This window comes from Pezoporus wallicus, unplaced genomic scaffold (genome assembly GCF_028554395.1).
Source record: "Pezoporus wallicus isolate ANWC-B61680 ecotype Strahan unplaced genomic scaffold, APGP_CSIRO_Pwel_v1 contig_6732, whole genome shotgun sequence".
In the NCBI taxonomy this organism is placed as follows: Eukaryota; Metazoa; Chordata; class Aves; order Psittaciformes; family Psittacidae; genus Pezoporus; species Pezoporus wallicus.
In genome coordinates this window covers 3,537,527-3,560,896 of record NW_026638638.1, presented here as the reverse complement: position 1 = coordinate 3,560,896, position 23,370 = coordinate 3,537,527, and the positions used below count along the sequence as shown (strand labels likewise).

Sequence of the window (23,370 nt, the reverse complement as noted above, 5' to 3'; positions counted from 1 at the left end):
ACCTGAACTAGTCAAAGGGATATTCTGTACCATAGGACATTATATACTTGAGCATAAACTGAGGGGGGTTACCTGGGAGGGACAGATTGCTGCTTGGGTCAGGCTGGGTATGCGTCAGCAGATGGTGAGCAACTGCATTGTGCAGCACTTGCTTTTTTGGAGGGCACTTGGGGTTTATTCCCTCTCCATTTCCTATTATTATTGTGTATTTTTATTTCAATTATTAAACTGTTCTTATCTCAACCCCTGGGCTTTTATCTTTTCCCTCCCAGTTCTCCTCCCCATCCCCCTGGAAGTGGGGGAAGTGAATGAGTGGCTACGTGGTACTTAGGTGCCTGCTGGGGTTAAACCATGGCACACCTCATCCAAGTAAATCATGATGGTGTAGATTTTTAAGCTGGTATTGCTGAATAAACTACCTAACTTCATAATTTTACGAAGCCAAAGTTAAAAACCCACTTAAAATACAAGCTGTTCATGAACCCCATTATTCTTGTTAATATTAAAGCAAAGAGGTTATTTTAAGTCTCTTTAAGAACAGTTGTGTTTCTATGTTGAAATTCAGTAGTGTTCAGTCTTCATTTCCCTTAAGGCCTTTCACAGCTAAATTTGCTGCAAACAGCAATTCCCCAAGAAGCTGGCCTAGGAGCCTGCAGAAGTTTAACAGATATGTCCCTTGGATTTTGTTTTCCCCTTTTATTTTATAGGGGATAGAGAACTAGTTATAACATAACCTGATGTCAACAGGTACTGGAACCACTGTTGTGTGCTTGATAGGACAGAAATATTTTCATCAGTATTTTACACAATGAGACAAACTACTGAGTAATACTGTAGATTAGGACATAACGCAGGAACCACAAATAACAGATCATAGTGTTTTCCAATTTTATTTCTTTCTTTTGAGATATCTAACATTGTATTAGTTGAACGGTAAAAATAAGATTTTTACAGTCATTTTAAGAGGTATAAAAAGATGCCACCATAAAAAAAAATACAAAAATTTCTGTGACAAAGTATTATTATTTAAAATTCAGTGTCCGGAAAATGGCCACAGATTTTTCTAAGTACTCAGAGTTCATCATGCTGGTAGACATTGTACTCCTTTGCTGATATGAAACCATCTCCATCATGGTCATTCTTCTTAAATATATCAGCTAAGATTTCATCATGGACTGAGGGATGACGTTTTTTGCCATCTCTCGCAAATTCTTCTTTCAAATACTGGCTTATCTAGAAGAAAAGAAAAAAGTCCAACCATTATGGTTTTTATGACAGCACTCAAAAGCTATCTTCAAGGACACCTAGGGTATATATATAAGTTATTGTGACTCCAGTGCAGACACATCTTAAGTTTGTTTCCCAGCAAGTCCAAGACGTACTAAGGTATTAATCAAAACAAATTTCAGAATTGCATGGTGTAGTTTATGTAAGCACACAGAAGCTTTACATGATCAACTGCAGCAGAGGCACCTCATGTAAAGATAATGCTATGCAACTATACCTATAGTTTTATACATTATTTATTCCAAATTAGTTACACCATATTACCTCAAGTTCAGAGAGTTTCTTGTCACCGTCCTTGTCGATTTGATTGAATGCTTCAACACTGCGAGGTCCCTTATTTACTGCATAAAGTTCAATCTCAAAGATCAGTGTTGCATTGGGTGGAATCTTGATCTGTGCTATGAATAAAAAAAGCATTTAAGAAATAAGACACTATGGTCAGAGATCACACACATGATGAATTCACACATAAAGACTCTTGGGGTTTTGTTACAAAAGACTGTTAATATTAAACTCTGAATTTAAATATATACAGCTAGACAGCAAGACTGTTCACATTCTGTTAGATAAATGATTTTGAGAGAGATTTGCAAATAATGAAATTCCCTGAAATGAAATTACATTGCTTATATCAATTCAGGTACTTTTAAAAATTAAAAAGGTTTGTGTTACCATGAAAAACAAGTTTTTCTGAAGTTCTCACTCTTTCACATACTATCAGATGATGGATTTTATTGAGAGAGTGGTTCTAAAGCATATGCCTTTATTAAGTATCTGCAGTCTGATTTGAAAGATTGTATGAATAGACCAATGCTCATATGTATTTTCCGTGTGAAGAAACAAGCAGGAAAAATCAAGTTTTACCAACTTACTATGAATTATACCTATGGTTAAAGGTCTTGATATAAAATAATGTTTAAAATATACATATCATTAGAAAGAAGCATCAGAATGTAAGTCCTCTGATTCACACACACATGAAAAAGCCCAAACAAACAAACAAACCCTAGCTCCCCCCAAAGAAAAACAACCACAAACTACTAGAATATTTTGTCTGGTCTCTGAAATAAAAAAATACATTAGACTTCATTATTCCTGTGTTAAAGCATTTTCTGGTATCTGATGTAAAAACACCACTGCCTATAAAACACAGGTCAGTGTATCATGCATCTGGCAAAAAGAAAAAAGGAACTGAAGAGTCAGTAACAAACTAATGAGATGTAAAATAGCACCAAAAAAGCATCAAGAAATCATGCAGCATAGAATTAAAATGTAAACATGCAAGTTGCTTCTATTCATAGCCAAAGCCACTAAGCATGACATTGTAACCTCAAAATTTTGACAGAATTTTGAGCTTGTGCTCATCCTTCTTAAAGAAAAATTAGAGAATCTACTTTGTTTGTAAATAGAAGGTAAACAAAACTATTATTCACACTATTCATCTAATATATCCAGAGTAAAAATGACAGGTTTTAGAGTTCAGAAGATTTTCCTCTTACAAACTTCAGAAATGTGGAAGCTTTAAATATGTGAATATAAATCATGGTTTAATCACTATTTACAAAAGAAAGATACAATACTAGAATTCAGTACCAGTAGTTTACAAGCATACATACCAACAAAGGAAAGATATGTAAAGATTTAGAAAGCCACATGCATCTTTTTTTAATCAAGATTAGGCGGACATCTTCCTCAGCATGCAGGAATACGCTGAGACATATGCAGAGGACAGGTATGCTGAAGAGAAATAACACTTTCTTGAAGTGCTACCTAGAACAAACAACACTAGTGTTAAAGATTTCTATCAGTGTTTTTCCTTGTTATGAGAGTTATGAGACATTATGCTCAAGGGGAAAATTTATTCCTAGTGAACTTCAATGGCTACAATGGAATTGTATGAAAGACAAATCTGGTGCATGGAATTCTGACATAGTATCACTACCAAGCCATTGCTGTAGTGCAGGAGTTACCTTTTCACAGAAACTACTACACTCTAGTTAAGAGCTGACTTTAAGTTATCTACAGTTAAGTGCCGAAACACTGCATAAAAACTCCTTTTTTTAACTAGACTGCACACTTAAGCATCTTCAAGTCAGATTTAATGCATTGTACTGTTGCAATTATGTAATGTGATATTGTCTGCTAACCATCCAGAATGTAAGTAGTATTTTAAACAACCTATTTATACTTAGATAATTCTGTGGCATGCACTGGATTACATTCCATTTTGCTCAGAAAATGCAGAATGTCACTGAAAGGGTAAGTGAGTAAGAGTCAAATAACAGAAACTAAACATGAGTAAAATATAACAGTTCAAGAAAAAAAATGCTGATATGAATAATGAAGATTTTCCTCTTGCTGTCAATTTTTCATATTATGGCAAGACATGGAAAAACACATTGGGTTCCATGTCCTGAATTCTACTGCAAACTGCAAAGCCTGGGTGCAGATCTATGAGGACTATTTAAACTGCATAGGTATGAACAGGATTAAGGTGCACAGCTGCAGTCATCACCTTCAGTGCCTCCACAAATAACAGCAGCAGTAATTCTGAAGAGTCATTTACAATAATGTGTTTGAAAGGGTGTAACAGAGAAAAGACAAAGTTTAGTATTGAAAGTTTTTTACCATATCCTTGCTGTCCATATGCAAGTGATGGAGGAATGATCACTTTCCGTTTTTCTCCAGGACACATATTCATCATAGCAATGTCTAACCCTTTTATGACTTGTCCAACACCCAGAACGAACCACTTTGGATGACCTTCATTTTGTGTCCGGCTATTAAAAGAGTTGTGAATGGATAACACTGTGTTTAGGTTTTTTTTTAATATATATATAAATAAATTAGTAGTCAGTAAAAGCATACATTAAATTATTATAACACAAGAATGCTTACAGTGCAATAATATATAACACTTTTTCTGCTACATTTATAATTAAGGTCAAATCTTGAGATGTGTAAGAGGCAATCTCTTTTAGAAATACAGTAAAAAACCCACTCTATGTGCCAAAAGCAGTTGCTTCAAGAGACAAAAAAACCCAAACAAGTAAAATGGCAAAAAATGCAAGTAAAAATTCAAGTAAAAAGTTAAATGTAGAATTATCCTATACTTTTTTTTTTTTTTCTTAAATGATACAAGTGGAGGGAATGAATAAAGATTTTAAACTAAGCTTTTGTTTTAAACTACGCTTTTGTCTGATCAGTCCAGTATGGGTAAGGACTGAGCCAGGTACCTGAAGGAAGGAAAAGATTCTCCTCCGTAGGTCTGCCCAGGTGAGTCCCAGCTCAGTAGGATGGATCACCCACCATTAAAAACAAGGCACTGTAAAAAAAAGCTTCCACACAATGGTTTCTGTGTAAGGCAAGCTAAACCAAGCTAAAACAGCCTGAAGAAGCTGAAACAGCCTGAAGATGGATGGCACAGAGTGAAAAAGTAAAAACCTAAAGGCTAACACTGGGACAAAGAGGATGGCAGCAAAATCAAGGAAGCAAGCAGTGATAGGACAGGGGCATAAATACTGCAAACCACTAGCGTAACTACAGGGTGCCCTGCGCAATGCCAACTATGTGGAAGTTGTCTAAAATAGCCTGCATCTCTGATAGAGCTCCTCCTCCAAACCCGAGTTTTTCTGTACAGATTACGGCACAGAACATTGCAAGTGATTATACAGTGTTTTTTTTTCACCCTGCTAAAGGGGTTCTCCATGTGACGTGCTATCAGGAAACTCCAAATTGGCTGTCAGTCTCAAGGGTTGGCTTTCGTTTACAGCTCATCTTAGTGCTGGTCCTTCTTGACCCTAGGTAAATCCTGCATCCTCTCGGCTGAACCAAAAAAGGCTGAGATGAGGGGAAACGACTAATGCTACCATCATTAGAGTGGACCCCAATCTATGCCCAAAATGGAGGTCCAGTGGGTCCTGCTTACTCAGCCAAAAGGGGTACTTTGGCTGGGTAAGTGGGACCCAGTGCTCCTGGGGATGAGACAGCTTTGCCACGTACACCACCCGGCCTGGGGCCCACCTTCCCTTCCCATCCAGTGCCCTGGAAGCCCACCTGCAGTAAAACTTGGATCCGTTGCTGGCCAAGAAACCATCATAGTGCGCGTTCAGCAGATCCCCCTTCTTGCTCTTGGGGCTGCAGACCTCGGGGAGGTGCAGCACCTCTATTTTAACCTCCTCCGTCGCCGCGCCGCCTTCAGCCTGCGCCTGGGCCGCCAGCAGGGCCAGCGGCAGGAGGAGTAGCGGCAGCCCGCAGCCCATGTCCCTTCGAGGAGGCCGCCGGCGTGGCACTGGACCCGCTGGGCGGAGGGGCGGGGGCTGAGTCGCGGCTATGGGCCCGCCCTAGGCCCAGGCAGCGGCAGCCCCGGGGCGGGCGGTTCTGCGAGCCGGTCCCCTCCACTCAGGAAGTGAAAGGGACGTCAGGAAACGACGGCGGCAGTCGGGGCCGAGGAGCGTGGCTGAGCGCGTATGGGAGATGTGGGGCTCCCCGAGGGCCGGGTGGCGCCGACGGGGCCGCCGCGGGCCTCCTCGCCTGAGCTGAGCGGCTCCGCCTCCGTGCGCGCAGGGAGCTGCAGCGGCGGGGACGGGAGGTGAGCGCCCATCCCTGCGGCGGCGGTCGCCGCCAGTTCACCGCGGTGGAGCAGGAGGATGCGGCCCAGCGTCGGTATCTGAGCGATGGAGGGCGTCCTGTACAAGTGGACCAACTACCTGGCGGGTAGGCGGCGGGAGCGGGGCCTTGGGGAGCGGTGGTGGTTGAGGCGGCTGGGGCCTGCAGCATAGGGGCGGTTGGCCTGACTCCGGCTTCCCGCGGACGGCTGGGAGCTGTGTTTAACGCGGTGGCTGAGAAAGGATTCGCTGTTCGTTTTCAGGGCCGAGCCGCTGCGTAGCGGCCAAGCGGCGCCCCGGAGACGGGCGGCCTAGAGCCGGAGTCAGCGCCGGGGGCCGTTCCGGGGGGGCGGCGCGGGAGGGGGCGGCAGGCCGCGGCCGAGCATGAGCCCTATGGGCACCAGAGCGGCCCCCAGAGCCTCCCGGCCCTAATGTGCCCTGCCCCACCGCCTGCCTTGCGAGCTGGATGGGCAGGTGCCTCTTGAGACCTGGATAGCGCCTCGCTGAGTTGGTCAGGGACTCTGAACAGGGCAGGCTGCAGGGAAGCGCCGCCCAAAGTGTTCAGTTCTAACGGCTCAGCGATGGGGTCTTCTCCTCCACCTCCGATTCCTCTCCGAGATGCTGCAGCATAAAAGCTTGGAAGGTTTCTTTGCTTGAAGTTGAGGAGTCATTCATAATAAGTCTTAAATAATTCTTCAGTAAGTCTTCAGTGCTAAATGTAGGAGTCTGAATTCTCTTTTAATTTACTTTGGGATGTTGTGTTGGTTTTTTTCTTTGTTTTTAAAGTCCAGTGCTCCTGTATCTTTACCTGCAAAACATATAAAAAAAACCCAGTTCTGGGCGAAGTCTCGTGAAATGTAGTTTTACATGTGCTTCAGGCAAAAATGCACCAAATGTGCCTACATTTGCCGTCAACCCTCTGGATTTGTTTGCCTCATCCTCTGTTATAACAGAGATATAATCTCCCTCTGGAGTTAGTGATGGATAGACGGTACTGTCAAGGTGAAACAGGTTTCTCTTCTGACACTGTAATAGGACTCTGTCCCTCCAGAGCAAATTACTCTTGGAGTCTTAATCAGGTCTTGTGTTTGACTGCTTTGGCAGTATCTTCTTTGGCCTCTTCTTTGGAACTTAACGTGTGCAGTTCTGTTTCAGCATATTCAGATTTTGAATGTGGAGTGGTGTGAAACTCAGTTCTGAAGGTTCATAAAATGTGGGCCACATTGCAAGGAATGTGCATGCTTGCTGTGAATTGAAGTGTACAGAGCATAATCTCGTGTTTTACTGGGCAAATATATGTCCGTATATACTGAATGAATTCTCCAATGAAAGAGAATAGTTGTACTGTAATTGAATAGCTATTTGGTAAGATATTTTTGTCATTTCTTCATTATAAATGTGGAGAAAATGCATATAGGAAAAATTGTGGTTATGAAAGAAATGGTTATGAGTGTAAGTTTCTTTTCAAAATAGAATGCAAAATGTCACTTTCACTTATCTGACCAAAAAAAGTTACTGTAGCAAAATGTAAAAGGTCACAGGTAATGAGCCCTTGAGGTATTTGGTATAAACTTCCCAGTTTAGTCTGTTATTTAATAAGTAAATATTCAACAGTAACTGTGATTGCTGTGCAGGCAATAGACTGTTACATCAACACAGCTAACTTGTGCTAAAAGTAGCCCTCTAAAACAGCAAACTGCAGAACCTTTCCTTTAGTGTGTGCTGGCAAGCTGATAGCATCTGCTCTTGCCTTTCAAAATTACAGGCTTCAGGAATTCCCTTAATTTCTGCAATGTAGGAGGGCAGCAAATTAAAAAGCAAAATCTAGTCAAGATTTTAGATTTTATTACCAACTTTCTTGGAACTCCGTGGAAACAGTGTTCTCACAGGAGAATGGATAATTGGTACATAAACTCTGAATAATCCTGAAAGATACAGCAAGGCCATGAGAGGCCCGAGGAAGCTTAAGCAAGCAAGATAAGAAGAAGCTGGAATTTACTGAGTTAATGAGAACTGTGGAGTGTTGGCAAGCTTTCGAGGTCAAGTTCTCACACCCGTGCTTAACCAATGATATGTTAGTCACTAAGGGTCTTCAAGACATGTATCCAATCATAATATGCCAAATCACTGTAAGTGCCTGTAAGAAATAGTATATAAGGAGTTAAGGCTTTGTAATAAATTTGGCAATCGCTTGATCACATCGATCATCTCTGTGTTGTCCGCAACTCCTGCGTCAACAAGTGGCGCCCAAACAGGGACCCTCCGATCAGTAACTCGATGAAGATGAGTTTGAAGGTCCGACAAAAAGGAGGGGGCGGAGAGCTGGCTGAAATTCAGCACTGCCCCAGCGCTGGGAATTCAGACGTCTGCAAAACTTTGGGAATCTCGCCCTGATCAGGTGAGTGGCTGGGGAGGAGATAGGGCACTCTCTTTCCAAAGAGGAGTAGGCAGTGATGGAGCTCCTCCAACACATTCTCTCTAAGAGAGGACTGCAATATGATAGTGCCGCCTTACAGAGGCTGTTAAAGTGTTCCCGTGATCGTGAGGTTAGTAAAGGGACCAAAGATGCACAGAAACACTCTACACTTTGGAGATTGATGTTCAAGACTTTGAAAGAGATGAAATCGGAAAGGGCGGCAGTAGCTTCTGTATTTGCCACCACAGCTCCAGAAGGGGCTGTTTCCCCTAACCCCCATCATAGTGCTGCGGCTATGACTTTTGCACCTCCTGTGGTACCTGGAACAGTGCCGAAAAAATCAACGTCCCGAGCCGATGAAAGCAAGAGCCAGGTCCGCAGATGGCCACATACCAAACGAGAGACACCTGACAAGAAAGACATAGCTGCGAACAATGGAGACCCTGAGTTCAACCCAGGATTGGACTCCAAGTCCCCTGAATCCGAGCCAGATTTATATCCTCCGCTTCCAGACTCCGACTCTTCGTCTCCTGAGTCGGTCTGCTCAGCTCATCAGCAACTACCCACTGGCCTTGGAGATGCTCAGCTGCAACAATTGATGAAAAAGCTTGGAGCCCTCGAGACTTGGATTGACACATCTCTATCAGTGCCACCACCTTATCCTCCGCAAAACCCCTTCCTTAAAGAAGGCAAATGGGGAGGGGGTGGGAGAGGTATCGGGGGGCACAAATCCTGCACACTGTTGGCACGGGTTAATCAAAGATGTGATTATTACTGGTGAATTTTCTGCAGTGGGCCTCTCTGCATATCCTGTGTTTACTATGCAGCAGGGGGGTAAAGAGTGGGAAGCTTTTGATCTCAAAATAGTTAAGGAGGCCTGACAAGCAGTGACCACATATGGGTTAAAATCCTCTTAAGCTGTATATGTTATGATTTTTTTTTGCGATTGACAGAAGACTTTAATGATCCCCCTGCTATAATACACGGTCAGGCATTAGGTTCAGGTTATATGACTAAAACTCTGGGTATTCTGGTCCAGTACAAGGATTTGGAAACCGGCATTTGGAAAGGTCCTGTGGAAGTAAAACTAACTGGTCAAGGTTATATGTGTATAAATTACAGATTCTGGTTTGCTGTGGGTGCCAGCTCAATGGGTGAAACCCTTTAAAGAGTCTGCATCACCCCAGGACACCCCCCTTGTCAGTGATTGAATGAATTGAAATTTGAGCTCAGGACATCCATTTCATGGATGTTTTCAGTCCTTCTTAAAGTGAAGAGAGCAACCTTTTTTACGTTAAGAAAAGAAAAAAGAAAACAAAAACCCCAAAACAAACAAACCCCAAAAAAACCCACCTCTCCCCCCCCCCCCCCCCCCCCCGAACCTCCAGGGAAGCGAGACCAGCGTGGGATACAGATGTATTGTGTGATTTTTCTGGTGGTGGCAAGGTCTCATATGCTGTTAACAGGGGTATTGGGCATACTGTGACGGACTGTGGACTTGGGAGGCCATATACAACTCATTTAATACAGTTTCTCTGTGATACTCGTGTACTAGAAGTTGGTAAATATAAGTATGTCCAGGTTTCTATCGACCTTTGGAGACCTTTATAGATATTGTTGGCCACTTCTTCCAACATAGGCTGGCCACCTGTGTTGGAATGAGCGTGCATTTTGGCCAGTATAAAAGCCCAAGCCTCATACGATGTCGGGGAGGCAGAGCCTCTGTGGGGACACCCGCTAAGGATGAGCCTGCTACCTCGCACTGCAGTGATGCTTCTCGGAGCTGGTTTCGTGTTAGTCTCCACGGGGTCCTTGTGCCATGTTCTGTATGTGGGACTGTAGTGGGAGTAATGATTGGATTTTGTGCTTCAAATATTGTACTTGTGTGGCGTGTGCTTGTGGGATCCCATACGTGTGTGCGTGTGTGTGTTGAGGGCAGACGGTGTTCTGTGTATTTTTTGTTGTTGGGTTCATGTAAAAGTTTTTAACCGGTAGCAGTTTAACATTTCGGGCAAGAAAGGGTTGATGCAAAAGTGCGGTTGCCGGCAGGTATTTATGGTTGCTGCTGCCGAGCAGGCTGGTGTTCGTAGCTGTGCAAAGCAGGGTGAGCGACTTTTGGAAAAAAAAAAAAGCAAAAAAAAAAGGCCAAAAAAAAAAAAAAAAGCTGACCTCCGATTCAGCTCCCAGTGCTCCACCGGTGGAACGGCCAGGATGGACGCCAGAGCCGAGGAGTGAAGAAAAAAAAACAACAAAACCAACCAACCAAAAACAACAACCCAACCTCTCAATCTGTTGAGGTATTGAGGCAGTTTGTAGAGACACCACAGACAAAGCCTAAAGAGAACCTGCAACACAGTGGTGCATGGTAGGAGCCTTGCTTAGTATGTTTAAAGTAACCTGGGGGTGAATCCAAGACTTGGAGGAATAGATAGATCGGTTGAAATAAGAACTGCTAACTGAAAAAGCAAGAGGGGTAGTGCAACCACAAGCTTTATGAGCTGTCACCTAAGCAGCATCAGGGTGGCAGAAAAAAAAAAAAAAAGAAAAAAAAAGAGGCAATGATGCAGCAAACTCCGTGACTGTTAACAATGTGCAGTTTAACCTGTCTGCTTCTCAAGAACTGATAACCTGGGGGAGGGCGTATATTTGTGTCCTCCTGCCTACAGGTCCATGGTGACTGCCTGCAAAGTTTGTCAAGCCTTGCCATGAGCTGGAGAGACGAATGGAAAAACCTGATGCCTCAGCTACAGGAGCTGATCGTGAATACCCCAAGTGGACTGATAGAGGAAGAGAAAAACGAATGACTGTAAAACAGCACTTGGGGGCAAATGAAAAGTAACAGCTTGAATATATGTGTGCTTGTAAAGTAGCTATTATTAGAGGCTGTGATTTTGTGTATAAAACTACCTGTATTTACTAGCCAGTAGCTAATAAGAAACTACACCTTGTATTATATAGATTTGCCACTTGTAAGAGATGTTAGAGTATGGAAATTTGCAGTAGCTGCTAGAAAATGCTAAGGCAAAAGCTGGGAAGATTCTAATACAATGGTAGTATTATGAAGCAGGTAATGGAACAAATTAAGAGGGTGAGAGAATTCCACTGGTAAGAAATTTCTTTGGCTAGTCCCTCGCTGCCATCAGCATCTTCAACATGGTGCTGCACCCTGTAATAGTTACTCTGCTAATGTAAATTTGTGTGTGCCTTGCTGTAGTAGCGACTTGTTACTGGATGAAGCAGGTGAAACTGCATTGACAACAAGGTGCAAGGACTGAGGCTGACCAAATGCCTGCTACCACAATCAAGGGCAAGACTGGGTTGGCCTCTGTGTTTACTGCCAAGAAGAGCTTTTAGCTCCACTGTTGGCTGCAACCCAGCAGGCGTGGAGCGGTGGGGACGCAAGCTATGCCAGACCTTGATGTGAGGGATGGCCTCCCCTATTGTCAGAGAGCCATACAGGAGAAAAAAGGGGCAAGCCCAGCAGCCTGTAGTTGGCATATGTTGGAGATATAATCTAGACCAAATCCCCTGCTCAAGTACGGTCACCCAAAACATATATGAAACAAAAAGGGGGAGATGTGGAGACAGTGTTCTCACAGGAGAATGGATAATTGGTACATAAACTCATAAACTGTGAATAATCCTGAAAGATACAGCAAGGCCATGAGAGGCCCAAGGAAGCTTAAGCAAGCAAGATAAGAAGAAGCTGGAATTCACTGAGTTAATGAGAACTGTGGAGTGTTGGCAAGCTTTCGAGGTCAAGTTCTCACACCTGTGCTTAACCAATGATATGTTAGTCACTAAGGGTCTTCAAGACATGTATCCAATCATAATATGCCAAATCACTGTAAGTGCCTGTAAGAAATAGTATATAAGGAGTTAAGGCTTTGTAATAAATTTGGCAATCGCTTGATCACATCGATCATCTCTGCGTTGTCCACAACTCCCGCGTCAACAGAACTCTCTGTGTCTGTAGCCAGAAATAGGCTGTAGGACTTGCTGTCTTGTCACTGATGGGAGAAGCCAGGCGGTAAAGGAGCTTGTTACTGTTGCTGAAGCATTGTAGAAAACATTTAATTTCTCTCCTTCATTAAAAGCAAATCAGAAATGCAGCTTTATTCCCCACCCCCCAAGTAATATGTGTGCATCTAAGAATTTGTGACATAAAGAATTGTTAAATATTTTGTCAAGCATAGGATGCTTTGTTTTCCCAGTTTGAAATCAGGAGAGGTGTTTTTGTTCTTTAGCTTGCTTCTGTGAGGCCCTTGGAGTCTTTTAAGTCCTTTGCTTCTGCTTTTTCCAATAGTGGCATAATAGGAGGTTGGAAAAGTCATACATGTAGGGTCCCTTGTTATCTGAATTGAGACAGGCTGACTTACCAGATGTGCGTGCTCTTAGGAGATAAGAACATCACAGAGTTAATGTTTTGTAACACAGTGTAGCAGGAAAAGAAACCACATTCGTGCATTTCTGAGCTGCATTTTACAGGACAGGGTCTTTAGTACCCTAACTGAGCAGGAAGTTCAAGTTTGGTGTTGAGTGTAAAATAATAGGATAATCTTCTTCTATTGAACAGCTGACCTAGATTGTAGTGGGCCAGTTTAATTGTAATGCTCTCCTGGAATATTTTAATTCTGTTTTATTTTTAGAAACAAAGGTGATTTACTAGGCAGAAGGGTTTGCATTTAGTTGTATTTTGTGTTAGACATTCGGGCAACTATTCCAGTGACTGATGTTCTATGAAGCTTTTCTAATCAGAAAAAGGGGAAAAAAGAAGGAAAGGAGAAAAGACTGCTAATATACTTTAATCCAAGAAGGCCCATGCCAGTAATTCAGTATGTGTTGTAATGCTGCATAGAGTTCTCATAGATCTTTGCACCTACGCGTAAACTGCTCTGTTTTGTAAAAGTAGTAAAGTCAGAGAATATTATAAAATTTTGCTAATGTGAAGTTGATAAAAACCTTAGAGGAGCTGGTGTATGCTGTCCTCACAGATGGACTGTAAGCCATGTCTGAGTTCTTCACATAATACCTGACATTAAATTGTTGTTGAACAATGGAGCTGGGCTTCTTTCAGAGAAATTTAGGGTGAAATACGAAGTTTTCGCTGGCACAGAGTAGGCAGAGGGAGAACCGTAGCAGCTGGTAACATCAGTCACTTACTTGTATCTTACAAGTAAGTTCCTACAATGTTCAGAAAGTCTACCTGAAAAATACACTTGAATGAGACCAGTTCTTTAGAGGTACGTAATTTATCAGCCTTCAAAATAGGCTTCCTTGGTGGCTAAATTGATATTTAAGTTTGCTTTAGAATGGAATATGGTGAAAACTGGAATACTGCTGATCTTGCATCGAAAAAGAATGGGAGTGAACATATCCATATAATACTAGTCTTATTATAGAGGGGCTGTGATCTTCAGCCGCTGCAGATTGTTTACTTCCTGGTATGTTAAAAGAATAGTTAAAAGAATGTTTGCATTTTTAATAAAAGTTTTAACAGTCAAAGAGCTGAGTTTGATTTGCAATTTAGTAATTAGACTAAACTTACTTTTCATTATTTGCTCTCACTAGGTTGGCAGCCTCGGTGGTTTGTTTTAGACAATGGGATATTGTCATACTATGATTCACAGGATGATGTTTGCAAAGGCAGCAAAGGAAGTATAAAGATGGCTGTGTGTGAAATTAAAGGTAAGAATTAATAGATTTATGCTTGATGAAATTTTAGCTGCCAGGGAAGTAGAAGATATCACTGTTGTGGTTTAGCCCCAGCGGGCAACTAAGTATCAGGCAGCTGCTTGCTCACTCCCCTGTGGGATGGGGAGGAGAATTGGAAAAAGGTAAAACCGCATGGATTAAGAACAGTTTGATAATTGAAATAAAGTAAAAATATAATACTAATAGGAAATTAAAAGAGATAAATAAAACCCAAGGAAGCCAAGTGATGCACAGTATAATTGTTCATCATCTGCTGACTGATGCCCAGCTCATTGGCAAGCTGTGATCGGCCCCTTCTGGCCAACTCCCCCCAGTTTACGTACTAAGCAAGACGTTCAGTGTGATTGAATATCCCTTTGGCTAGTTTGGGTCATCTGTCCTGGCTGTGCTCCCTCCCAGCTTCCTGTGCATCTCCTCACTGGCAGAGCATGGGAAACTGAAAGTCCTTGATTAGCGTAAGTGCTTCTTAACAACTAAACATCTGTGTGTTATCAACATTATTCTGAGACTAAAGCCAAAGCACTGCACTGAAAGCTACTAGAAAGAAAATAAACTTTGTCCCAGCTGAAACCAGGACAGGCACTGAATCATGAGTGCTAATTTTTCAGAAGAGCACCAGCAGTGACCTGAAAGGGGACATTATTATAAACCAGAGATGTTTAGTCTTTTGTTTTCCTGAGTAATTTTTACTTTAGTCACAGTTAGCAGCTGCCCATGTGCATAAGTGATGGATATAGTAGAGTTAGTAAGTGAACTGTTTGTGTCAGACTGTAAGTTTAGCATTTGGTGTATCCTAATCTGTAGGTCAACCTCCTTGGCTAGTAGCAAGGCATTATCTAACTCTTCAGTGCTTTCAGCTCTTCACCTCTTTCCAGATACCTGCACATGATTCAGCTTTTGAAGTGGATACTTTATGAAAAAGTGGGAGTTCTCTTATTTTACATGGGCCAATAAGTGTTTTTCATGTAGTAACTCCTTTTTGTTGCTGTTTCTTTAGTGTAGATGAAATCAGTGATGTGAAGTGGAAGATCCTATTTTTTGGCCATTCCAGTAGTTTCTTGCTTGTCATCTTGTTCTTTTGGTGAAGAAAAGATAATAGTTGAAGTCTGGATTTGGTGGAGTCTCCTGCATCCATGACTAGTGGGGTGTGAGTCTGAAGGAACTGTGGTTGATAACATGAAACTCAGCAGTATAGTCAGTTATGATGCAGTGTTGAGTATAATAGACTATAAACAAAAGTCCTCGTCAGGTCTTCGTTCTAGGTGTCTGCAACTTGAAGGCAGATTTCATCTAGAAGGGAGATTACTTCAGTTTTTAGTCTACTCCTCGTAAATACTTGTTCTTGGAACAAAGCTCTTCAGTTTGTCATGTTTAGACCAGGTTTGGAATACAACAGTTATTACAGATTCATATTCAGTATATTGTTAATGCAGAAAGGGAACCTCATTGTTCTTGAGTCTGGATACTGTTTGGTGTCTTGTGTTCCTTCTGACTTGAAGGCATGCTGGGGAGAAGGGTTGAGCAGCTTTGGGCTTTTTGATACTTAGTAGTGGTGCATTGTGATTTACTGTATTACTATGGGATTGTAATAAACACTTAAAAATACTTAAATAATTTGATCAGTTTTTAATAAATAATTGCTATTAAGTTTATTTTTTTCTTCAAATTTTTTTTTTTTGTCCTTTATCATAAGTTCATGCAACAGACAACACAAGGATGGAGCTAATCATCCCAGGGGAACAACATTTCTATATGAAAGCAGTTAATGCAGCTGAAAGGCAAAGGTGGCTGGTAGCACTTGGGAGTGCAAAAGCCTGTTTAGCTGATACCAGAACAAAAAAAGAAAAAGGTATGTATGTATTTCCTAGAGCATATACAATCTTACCGCTTTTTTAAATGCTTGGGTTTAGATAATGGTAGTGCAAATATTGTGGTAGAAAGCCAATGCTGATTGTCTTTAAATATAAATTGTAATTATTTCTAGTCATCTATATGATAAATTCCTGCTTGATGTTTGAATTAGAGGTCACCTCCATTGACCTTTTCTGTCTTTAAGAAGCTGAAATACCACCAACTTCTTGTCATTAGAAGAACAAACTTACTGTTTGTGGCTGTTGTGATGCTGTTTTATTTCTGCTGGTTTGATTCTTTATAGTTAATATTGGTTTTCCCATAATTTTTCTTGGATGGGTTAATGTAACCATTTCCAGCCACTTCTGTGGGAGTAAATTTCATCCATTAATTTTTTTATAAATTATGTTGCAGCTAGAAAGATTTCAACTTCATCTTTCCTTTATTATGTCTCTCTCATAATAGTCATTAAATTAGCATCAGTTATCTGAAGGTACAAACTATTGTCTGCTTCAAGTACTGTTCTTGACTCACTGCAGAATCCAGTTTTCATCAAAAGTAAATGAAAGTGAATTTTTAAACTGACACTTAAAATGAAAAGTGCTTAAAAATGAAAATGGTTACATACATTGCATGCAGTAAGTTGATATTTCCATTTTTTTTTAAGAAATAAGTGAGACCAGTGAATCTCTTAAAACCAAAATGTCCGAACTTCGTCTCTACTGTGATCTTTTAATGCAGCAAGTTCATACAATACAAGAATTTGTTCACCATGATGAGACTCGCTCTCCTCCCAGCACTGAGGTATAGAATTTCTCAAATGCTATTGGAGAACCTAATTATATAATACACCTAAAGTTTTTGTTGACATCTTACTTTTTCATCTCCCTAATGTGAGGAGATTTAGCCTAAGGCCAATTTTTGAGTGTTTGTATGTGTATAATGCTAACAGTGATTATATGTGCATAAAGTACCTGGGTGATTTAACTGTAATTCTAATGTGCATTAGGAAGAAATTGTGTTACTTATCATTTGGGTAAAAGGCCAGAAGGACTCCCATATGAGATGTGAAACAAGACAAATTATTGCATATCTCTGTTGTGGGCAGAGTTGAAATGATCTTGTTTATCCATTCTTTACTTCTTTGTGTAGCAGGGTGTTCCGTTTTTTTTCAGAGAAAGTTAGTGTTACAGGTATTGGAAACCTGCAGTGCAGATACATCTCTCTGAATATGCACAAGTAGAATTATTCTAGTATTTCTGCTTTGGAATGAAAGTTGACAGTGGAAATTATGAATGACTTTGCTCTTCACATTCTTAAGCAGTGTGTGGGCATTATTCTTGTCCACTTCTAGAGCAAAGCGAGGGGTTGCATTTAGTCACAACACAGCAAATTGTTGTCAATATACAGTGAGGTAAAACTGACTTGTGGGCTCCTTGCACTGAAGCAGTAAAGCTGTTATGTTCTGCTGCAGTTCATTTATCTTGCCAAATGATCTTCTGATACGTGCTTGTCACTCTGAGACAAGCTTTGCAGTAAAAACATTCTGCTATTGTTGATTGATACCCTAAAGAAATTCAGATGTTAGAAGGAAATTATAATGCTGTCACATTTGTTTGCTTAAATTAATCTCATTGGAAGGTGTACATTTGATTAAATAAAATGGGAAAAGGAAGTTCTTAGGGGTAATGAGGGAAATTAGTGTGTGTGTGAGCAGTGGTGGGAGAGTTGTATTTGCACCTAATTTATTTTTTTATTCTTGCTTATGCTTATGCTTTCATTTATTTTCAGAACATGAATGAAGCCTCTTCCTTGCTTAGTGCCACATGTAATACGTTTATCACAACACTTGAAGAATGTGTGAAGATTGCTAATGCCAAGTTTAAGCCAGAAATGTTCCAGCTGCCTCATCCTGATCCCTTAGTTTCTCCTGTGTCACCATCACCTGTCCAAATGGTTTAGACATTTTGAAATACTATTTTTTTCTAAATGTCATTTTGTTGGTTGGATGGGGGGAAGAATGGCAGAAGACTATGCTATTGCTGTGTGCTGTGATGTCAACAGCTGAAATCTTGACTGTGTTATGACTAATGATGGTCCTAAATATAAATCAGTAATTTTCCATTCCCAGTATTTGTTTGCTAGCCTTTACATGACCAGAGTAATTTATCATACCTGTCAAGATCCTTGACATGAAGTATCTCATAAATGACATGAGGTTTAGCTTTTCCTCAGTTCAACTGTTTCTTTGGTTTTTAGAGGCTAGCTGTACACTGATCTTAAAAATTCCATTACCTTGCCTCCTGTTTAAACAGATTAAGTGCCTTGTGGCTTGAAGCACTTCAGCAAGATAGCATATCTTTCAGTGTATGTAATTCAAAATGTTTATATTAATTTAACATGTCCTTATCTAACAAAAAGGTGAAGATGTTACTTAGGTAACTCTTCACTACTGATTAATTTCCCTTAGTAGGACAGTGTATGTGGAATCATACTTCTTGATCATACGCATAGATTTCAAGATGAACTGTATTGTGGGATTTTGTTGTGGGAATCCCTTTCTTTGCACTTGGATCTCTTGTCTCATTACATTCAATCAGTTCACTTGCAAAGCTGATCATTATTTAATTTAAATTAGTTACTTTCTTTGATATGCATAGAGATCTGACAGTGACAGCAGAAGAACCACAAAGAATCAAGAGGCAGGATATGGCTTTATTGTGTAATGGGGAAATTAAGCTGGCATTTGGTAGAGGAAAAATGTCTTGATATTTTGGTATATCATAGCAATTAACAAATGGCTCTGTGAGTAACTTTTGAGCAAGAGAGTGTGAATTCCATAGAAACAAGGTAGTATTTTTTGTAATAAACTATTTCCTGTTTGAATGCTTTAAAACATTAATTATTGGCGGCAATCTGTCTGTTTTCATAAAGTTAAATCAGATTTTTAACTAAGAATGGTTGCTTTTAATAATAATAATATTTCTTCTCTCTTTGTAGAGACTGTAAATAAAGTAAAAATTAATGTAGGTATGCATATATTCGTATAAGTAGCTTGTGACATTTTTTGGTGTGGTTTGTTGTTTGAATTTCCCCCCCTCCAGATGAAGCGTTCCATTAGCCACCCTGGTCCTTGCTATTCAGAAAGGTAATTTTCTATTTCGTTAAGATTTTTTCTTCTGTCTCAAAAAGATATTGCTGAACCTGCTAGCATTAAAATCAAAACGTTGAGAAGAATAATTCACTCAGGGAAAATATATTAAACAGCATAAATTGGTGTAATTTTGAAAACTAAAGGTGTAGATTATTGGTGTTGGTAGCAAATAATGCAGCTGCTGTCTCTAGTACACTATAAAAATTTCTTCCTGATATAAACTTTATGCAAATGACTTATTCTGACAAGTCCATTAAATTAGACATAGAGCTTGAATGCTAACATTCTTTTTGGATGAGTGTTTCAGATTCTTGAGTTATTTGCATGCAAAGAATATATTATTTCCATTTTCAGGCTTTATAATTGTGAAAATGATGTTCTGTTGACTGTGCCATATTTAATTTAGCCTAGTGAAAAATATTGATGCTAATGGTTTAATATAAGCACCAAAGTTACTTCTAATTTAAAGTATATTAAGTTTGTGTGGGTTGATACAGATTTTGCTGACTGATGGATCTCACTTATTTTGTAGGAATAATCTGTCTGTAAAAGAACCAGTTTCATCTGTTCACCGATTTTCACAGCAGCGCAGAAGAACGTACTCAGATACAGAATCTTACACTGATGCTCCCTTTGAAGATTCTCAGAGTGAGTTTGTGAGAGCAGTGGTTTTCTTTTGTCCCATTCTGTACAGTTTTTTTACACTGTTTACAGCAGTGTGAAAGTGTACACTGTTTACAGCCAATATCAGCATGAGGAAAAAAGTCTACTGATTTTTGCAAAGATTTGGTTGGTATTTGGTTGGTAGGACTCCTGTATTATAAATCGGAGTACTTCTGTAGTTTGTTATGTGGCTGACTTCTGGCTTTCATTCATATTGAAAAGGATCTTACAGCTGGAGTAGTTGCATTTAAATCAGTGGGAGTACTGACAAGATAAAATAGACACAAAACCAGAAAAGGGATGTTTGTACTAATAGAGTCTTACATGAATGATGTTGTGGTAAGTGATGTGGAATACTCTTGTTTGCCACCTGCTTCTTGTCACAAAACAAACACTTTCTGTGACCTCTGTGAGTGATGGGGTAGTTTCCAGCCAGTGCATTGCAGAAAGATGGCTCATTTCAGTGGCTGCTTGCTTTTTGTAGAGAATGGCACTATTCTGAAATAGTGCAGCCTAGCCAATAATAAATAAAATCAACCCCCAAAATTAAGAAATTATGCTGTTATCAGAGTATTATTCCATTCTGATTAGATGGGCCTGAGTTAGTAGGCAGTTCTGTGTTCTTTCCTTTTGAATCTTGCTGTCATTTTGACTCCATCCTAATTCCTCTCAGGGAGACTTTAACTTGCCTGGTTCTTTTGACTAGTTCTAGTTTAGTCTTGCTTCCTTTCAGAGTGCCTAGTGCCTCACTTGGATTGAAAAAACCTTAGGCCTGCGCATTGCTGAAATCCCATGTGAGCACAGAGGTACTAATGCTTTACATTCTACCATGAAGCAAGTATTTGCACCTCCACACCATTTCCTTGGTTCTCTGATGCTTGCATGATGCAGGGTGACCACCTCTTTCACCTTGCTCATCTGCCACCAGCATAGGATATGCCAATATATATCCCAAGCTAATAAAACTTAGTTTAGATCCTGTTCTGTGTCTCATCACGAATGTAGGTGCGCATCAGTCTAGCTTCCTACAATGCAAAGGTTTTATTGATACCCATCTGGAGCTTCTGGTGTTGGTTACCCTGTCTGACACTTTTCAGGACTGCTGAGAAGAGTCTGACTGGTGCGCTTCTGCTAATACCAGGCTTTTTTGGTTGTAGCTGTAGTTTCTAGTTCAGTGTGTGTTTTTTGTTTGCTTGGGTTTGTTTTTGTTTTTTTTATTTTCTTTTACTGTGTTAGAAGCTCCCTCTCCTACCTTCCAGTTATCTTCATTCTTTCTTGTCAGGTAGCTTAGCAATACCCAGTTTGCAGTAAGTCATTCATTTCATTTTAATGATAGAAAATGTTTTAATTAAATGCTTATTGATGCATAAGTTTTTTTTTTCTTTAAAAAAAAAATAAAAGTTCATGTGTTCCTCTTGGAAAGTATGTCTGTTCCTCTTGGAAAGTATGTCTGCACCTCACAGATTATTGTCCTTCAGAATGTAAAACATCATTGTCTATACAAAAAATAAGCTATTACTTGATTTATACAAGCTGAACATTCTTCATATCCATCATCCTTGGGCATGATATTGATTGCAGTCTTTCAGGAAAAGTCCAGAGTAATTATGCTTCTGATTGCTTATGTTTAGGAAATACTTAGCAAATAGAATAATTAACAGATTTTTTTTTTTTTTTTGAGGTTGACAATTAAATACTGACTGATATTTTCTTAGGATCTGCTCACTGTTCTAGAAGTGCTGTCAATGGAGATCTGGTATCATCAACCATTCCTGAAGAAAATAGATCAGTATCCATGGAAAGATCTGAACTGGAAGAGACTTTTTCATCCTTTTCTTCCTGAAGCAACTGAAAATATTTAATTTTCAATAAATAATGCTATGCAAAAGCTGCTGTAATTATACTGTTGTTACAGGAAGTAGTCATTTCCCTTTTTAGAAGGATTTCTCTGCACTTTATAGAATAACATAAAAACTATCTTTGAAGTGTATTTTATCTTTATATAGTTTATTTGCAAGAGTATTTTCCTAATATTTCAGAGTTTGAATGTGCATTTTTTGGAACAAATGGTGGCTTAACAGATAAGCATTCACATTTGTAAATGTAGCTCTTTTTAAAAAGTGTGAAGGTCAGACTGATACATTAGTAAACCTGCAGGTTATAAACTTCCTCCAAGAAAACTGAAACCTTTTTGCTGAAGTTCAACTTGTGCCATGCGCCTCTTGCTCATTTGTACCGTATCATCCACCAGGAGCTGTGATAAGCCCTCCGGTGGCTTTTTTGTCTGTGTAGGGGCTGTGGGAACAGGCACTAACGGGTCTACTCTAGCAGCTTGATGGTAATTGACATTTGCCTTCTTTAAAAACACAAGGATATACATAATCTGATCCTTATTTGTAGCCAATGAAGTAGAAATATTTAGTGTATTTTTCTAAGTAAATGTATAAAAATAACTTAATATGAAGCATTTGTACCAAACATTGGATATTTAATAATTTTTATTTATTTATTTTTTGCATCAAAAATTTCTACCTACTTTCACTACTAAAGATCTAGTAAAGGCTTCAAAATGTGCATAAATTGTTTCTGGGGTGTGTAGTGTCCCAAGTAGCTAATGCAGCACTGTTGAGATTCGCTCTGCTCACTTAATATGTATTTTTAGCAAAGTATTCTGGAAGCAAGAGCTGAAATATTAGCCCATTCACCTGCTGTTGTAGTCAATAATTGTATCTATACTTATTTATGACATATTTATACAAGAGGAAGCTTCTGCTTTTGCAACTCCTTTGTATCTTTTGAGGATGGTATATACCAGGAGATGGATTCTGCGCTCAATTACATCAGTGTATATTTGCATTAACTGTAAGTGAGATCAGAGTCTGTCTCTTAATATTTAATAAATAAATAGAGTATAACAGTGCCTACTAGCACCTTGGTTCGTGAGGTTGTTGGTGTTAGCATTGTAAGCTTGTGGGAATTTGGGGGGTATTAATTTAGGGATAAACTTGATCCATTAAGTCTTAGCTGTAGAGCACTTTAAGCAAGCCATTTACTGTGTTTGATTTACATAATTGCTAAGTAAATGTACAGGGTTTTTTGCACTCAAGCACATACCAAAATTTGTTTCTGTAATCAAATCTTCTTTAATTTGGTTTAACTAGTCTTTCTTTTGTGCTTATGAATAGTTTGGTGTTTTTGAAGCAGGCTGGAAAGGACAGATGAGAATGGAATGGAAGATTTCCTTATAAATTTCTGAAATGCTGATTTTATCTATACAAAATAGGTCCAAATTTTGAGGAAAAATATATGAGGTGTTGTCCATGTATAAAATACCAGTTTTATCAATCATTATGTCAGGGTCAGATGGAATGGAATGATTTGTACAAGTGAAGTTACTTGTGGATACCAGCTCAGAGCTGTCATCTGTGCTCAGTTCTGTCAGTTTTCATGCAGCTAGTGTATGCATATCAGCCACACGTATGCTTGTACTTTTTGTTTTCTGAATGTTCGCTTCAATGTATTCTGTACGACACAACAATTGTAAAAATAAGTATTAAAAAAAGGATGTTCAGAGAAGTAAAATACAGGAATGAAAGTGTTGTCTTGAATCATACGCTTAGAGCTGCCTTTTCGCAATTTCACTGATGTTTCTGCCAGCCTGTTCAGTGTTAATTACA

General features: G+C 39.8%; 2 protein-coding genes across 3 annotated transcripts; one reads left to right on the top strand and one right to left on the bottom strand.

The window, feature by feature from the left end:
* Positions 1-874: 874 nt before the first annotated feature.
* FKBP7 (FKBP prolyl isomerase 7) lies at positions 875-5,628 on the bottom strand. The gene is made up of 4 exons (XM_057411766.1): positions 5,344-5,628; positions 3,916-4,067; positions 1,552-1,685; positions 875-1,233 (listed from the first exon to the last, which is right to left on the bottom strand). Exons 1-4 carry the CDS (start codon positions 5,547-5,549, stop codon positions 1,072-1,074), a joined length of 654 nt encoding a protein of 217 aa, XP_057267749.1. The 5' UTR covers positions 5,550-5,628; the 3' UTR covers positions 875-1,071.
* A 107-nt stretch (positions 5,629-5,735) lies between these two features.
* On the top strand, positions 5,736-23,279 carry PLEKHA3 (pleckstrin homology domain containing A3). 2 transcript variants are annotated; one of them, XM_057411664.1, is made up of 8 exons: positions 5,736-6,003; positions 13,882-13,998; positions 15,719-15,874; positions 16,544-16,680; positions 17,668-17,832; positions 18,981-19,024; positions 19,563-19,678; positions 21,409-23,279. In XM_057411664.1, the coding sequence occupies exons 1-8, from the start codon at positions 5,964-5,966 to the stop codon at positions 21,534-21,536; spliced, it is 903 nt and encodes a 300-aa protein (XP_057267647.1). In that variant the 5' UTR covers positions 5,736-5,963; the 3' UTR covers positions 21,537-23,279. The 2 variants fall into 2 exon arrangements, with proteins under 2 accessions (XP_057267647.1, XP_057267648.1); XM_057411665.1 differs by lacking the exon at positions 13,882-13,998.
* Positions 23,280-23,370: the final 91 nt, after the last annotated feature.

Bases quoted from the DNA above. Each gene is read 5' to 3' on its own strand.
- FKBP7 (XM_057411766.1), bottom strand. From the start codon at position 5,549: ATGGGCTGCGGGCTGCCGCTACTCCTCCTGCCGCTGGCCCTGCTGGCG. The intron at 1,686-3,915 runs GTAAAAAACTTT...TTTTATTCATAG, and splicing joins ATATGGACAGCAAGGATATG to CACAGATCAAGATTCCACCC. The intron at 1,234-1,551 runs GTAATATGGTGT...CTTTTCTTCTAG, and splicing joins AGAAACTCTCTGAACTTGAG to ATAAGCCAGTATTTGAAAGA.
- PLEKHA3 (XM_057411664.1), top strand. From the start codon at position 5,964: ATGGAGGGCGTCCTGTACAAGTGGACCAACTACCTGGCGG. The intron at 15,875-16,543 runs GTATGTATGTAT...TTTTTTTTTAAG, and splicing joins CAGAACAAAAAAAGAAAAAG to AAATAAGTGAGACCAGTGAA. The intron at 17,833-18,980 runs GTTTAGACATTT...CCCCCCCTCCAG, and splicing joins CACCATCACCTGTCCAAATG to ATGAAGCGTTCCATTAGCCA.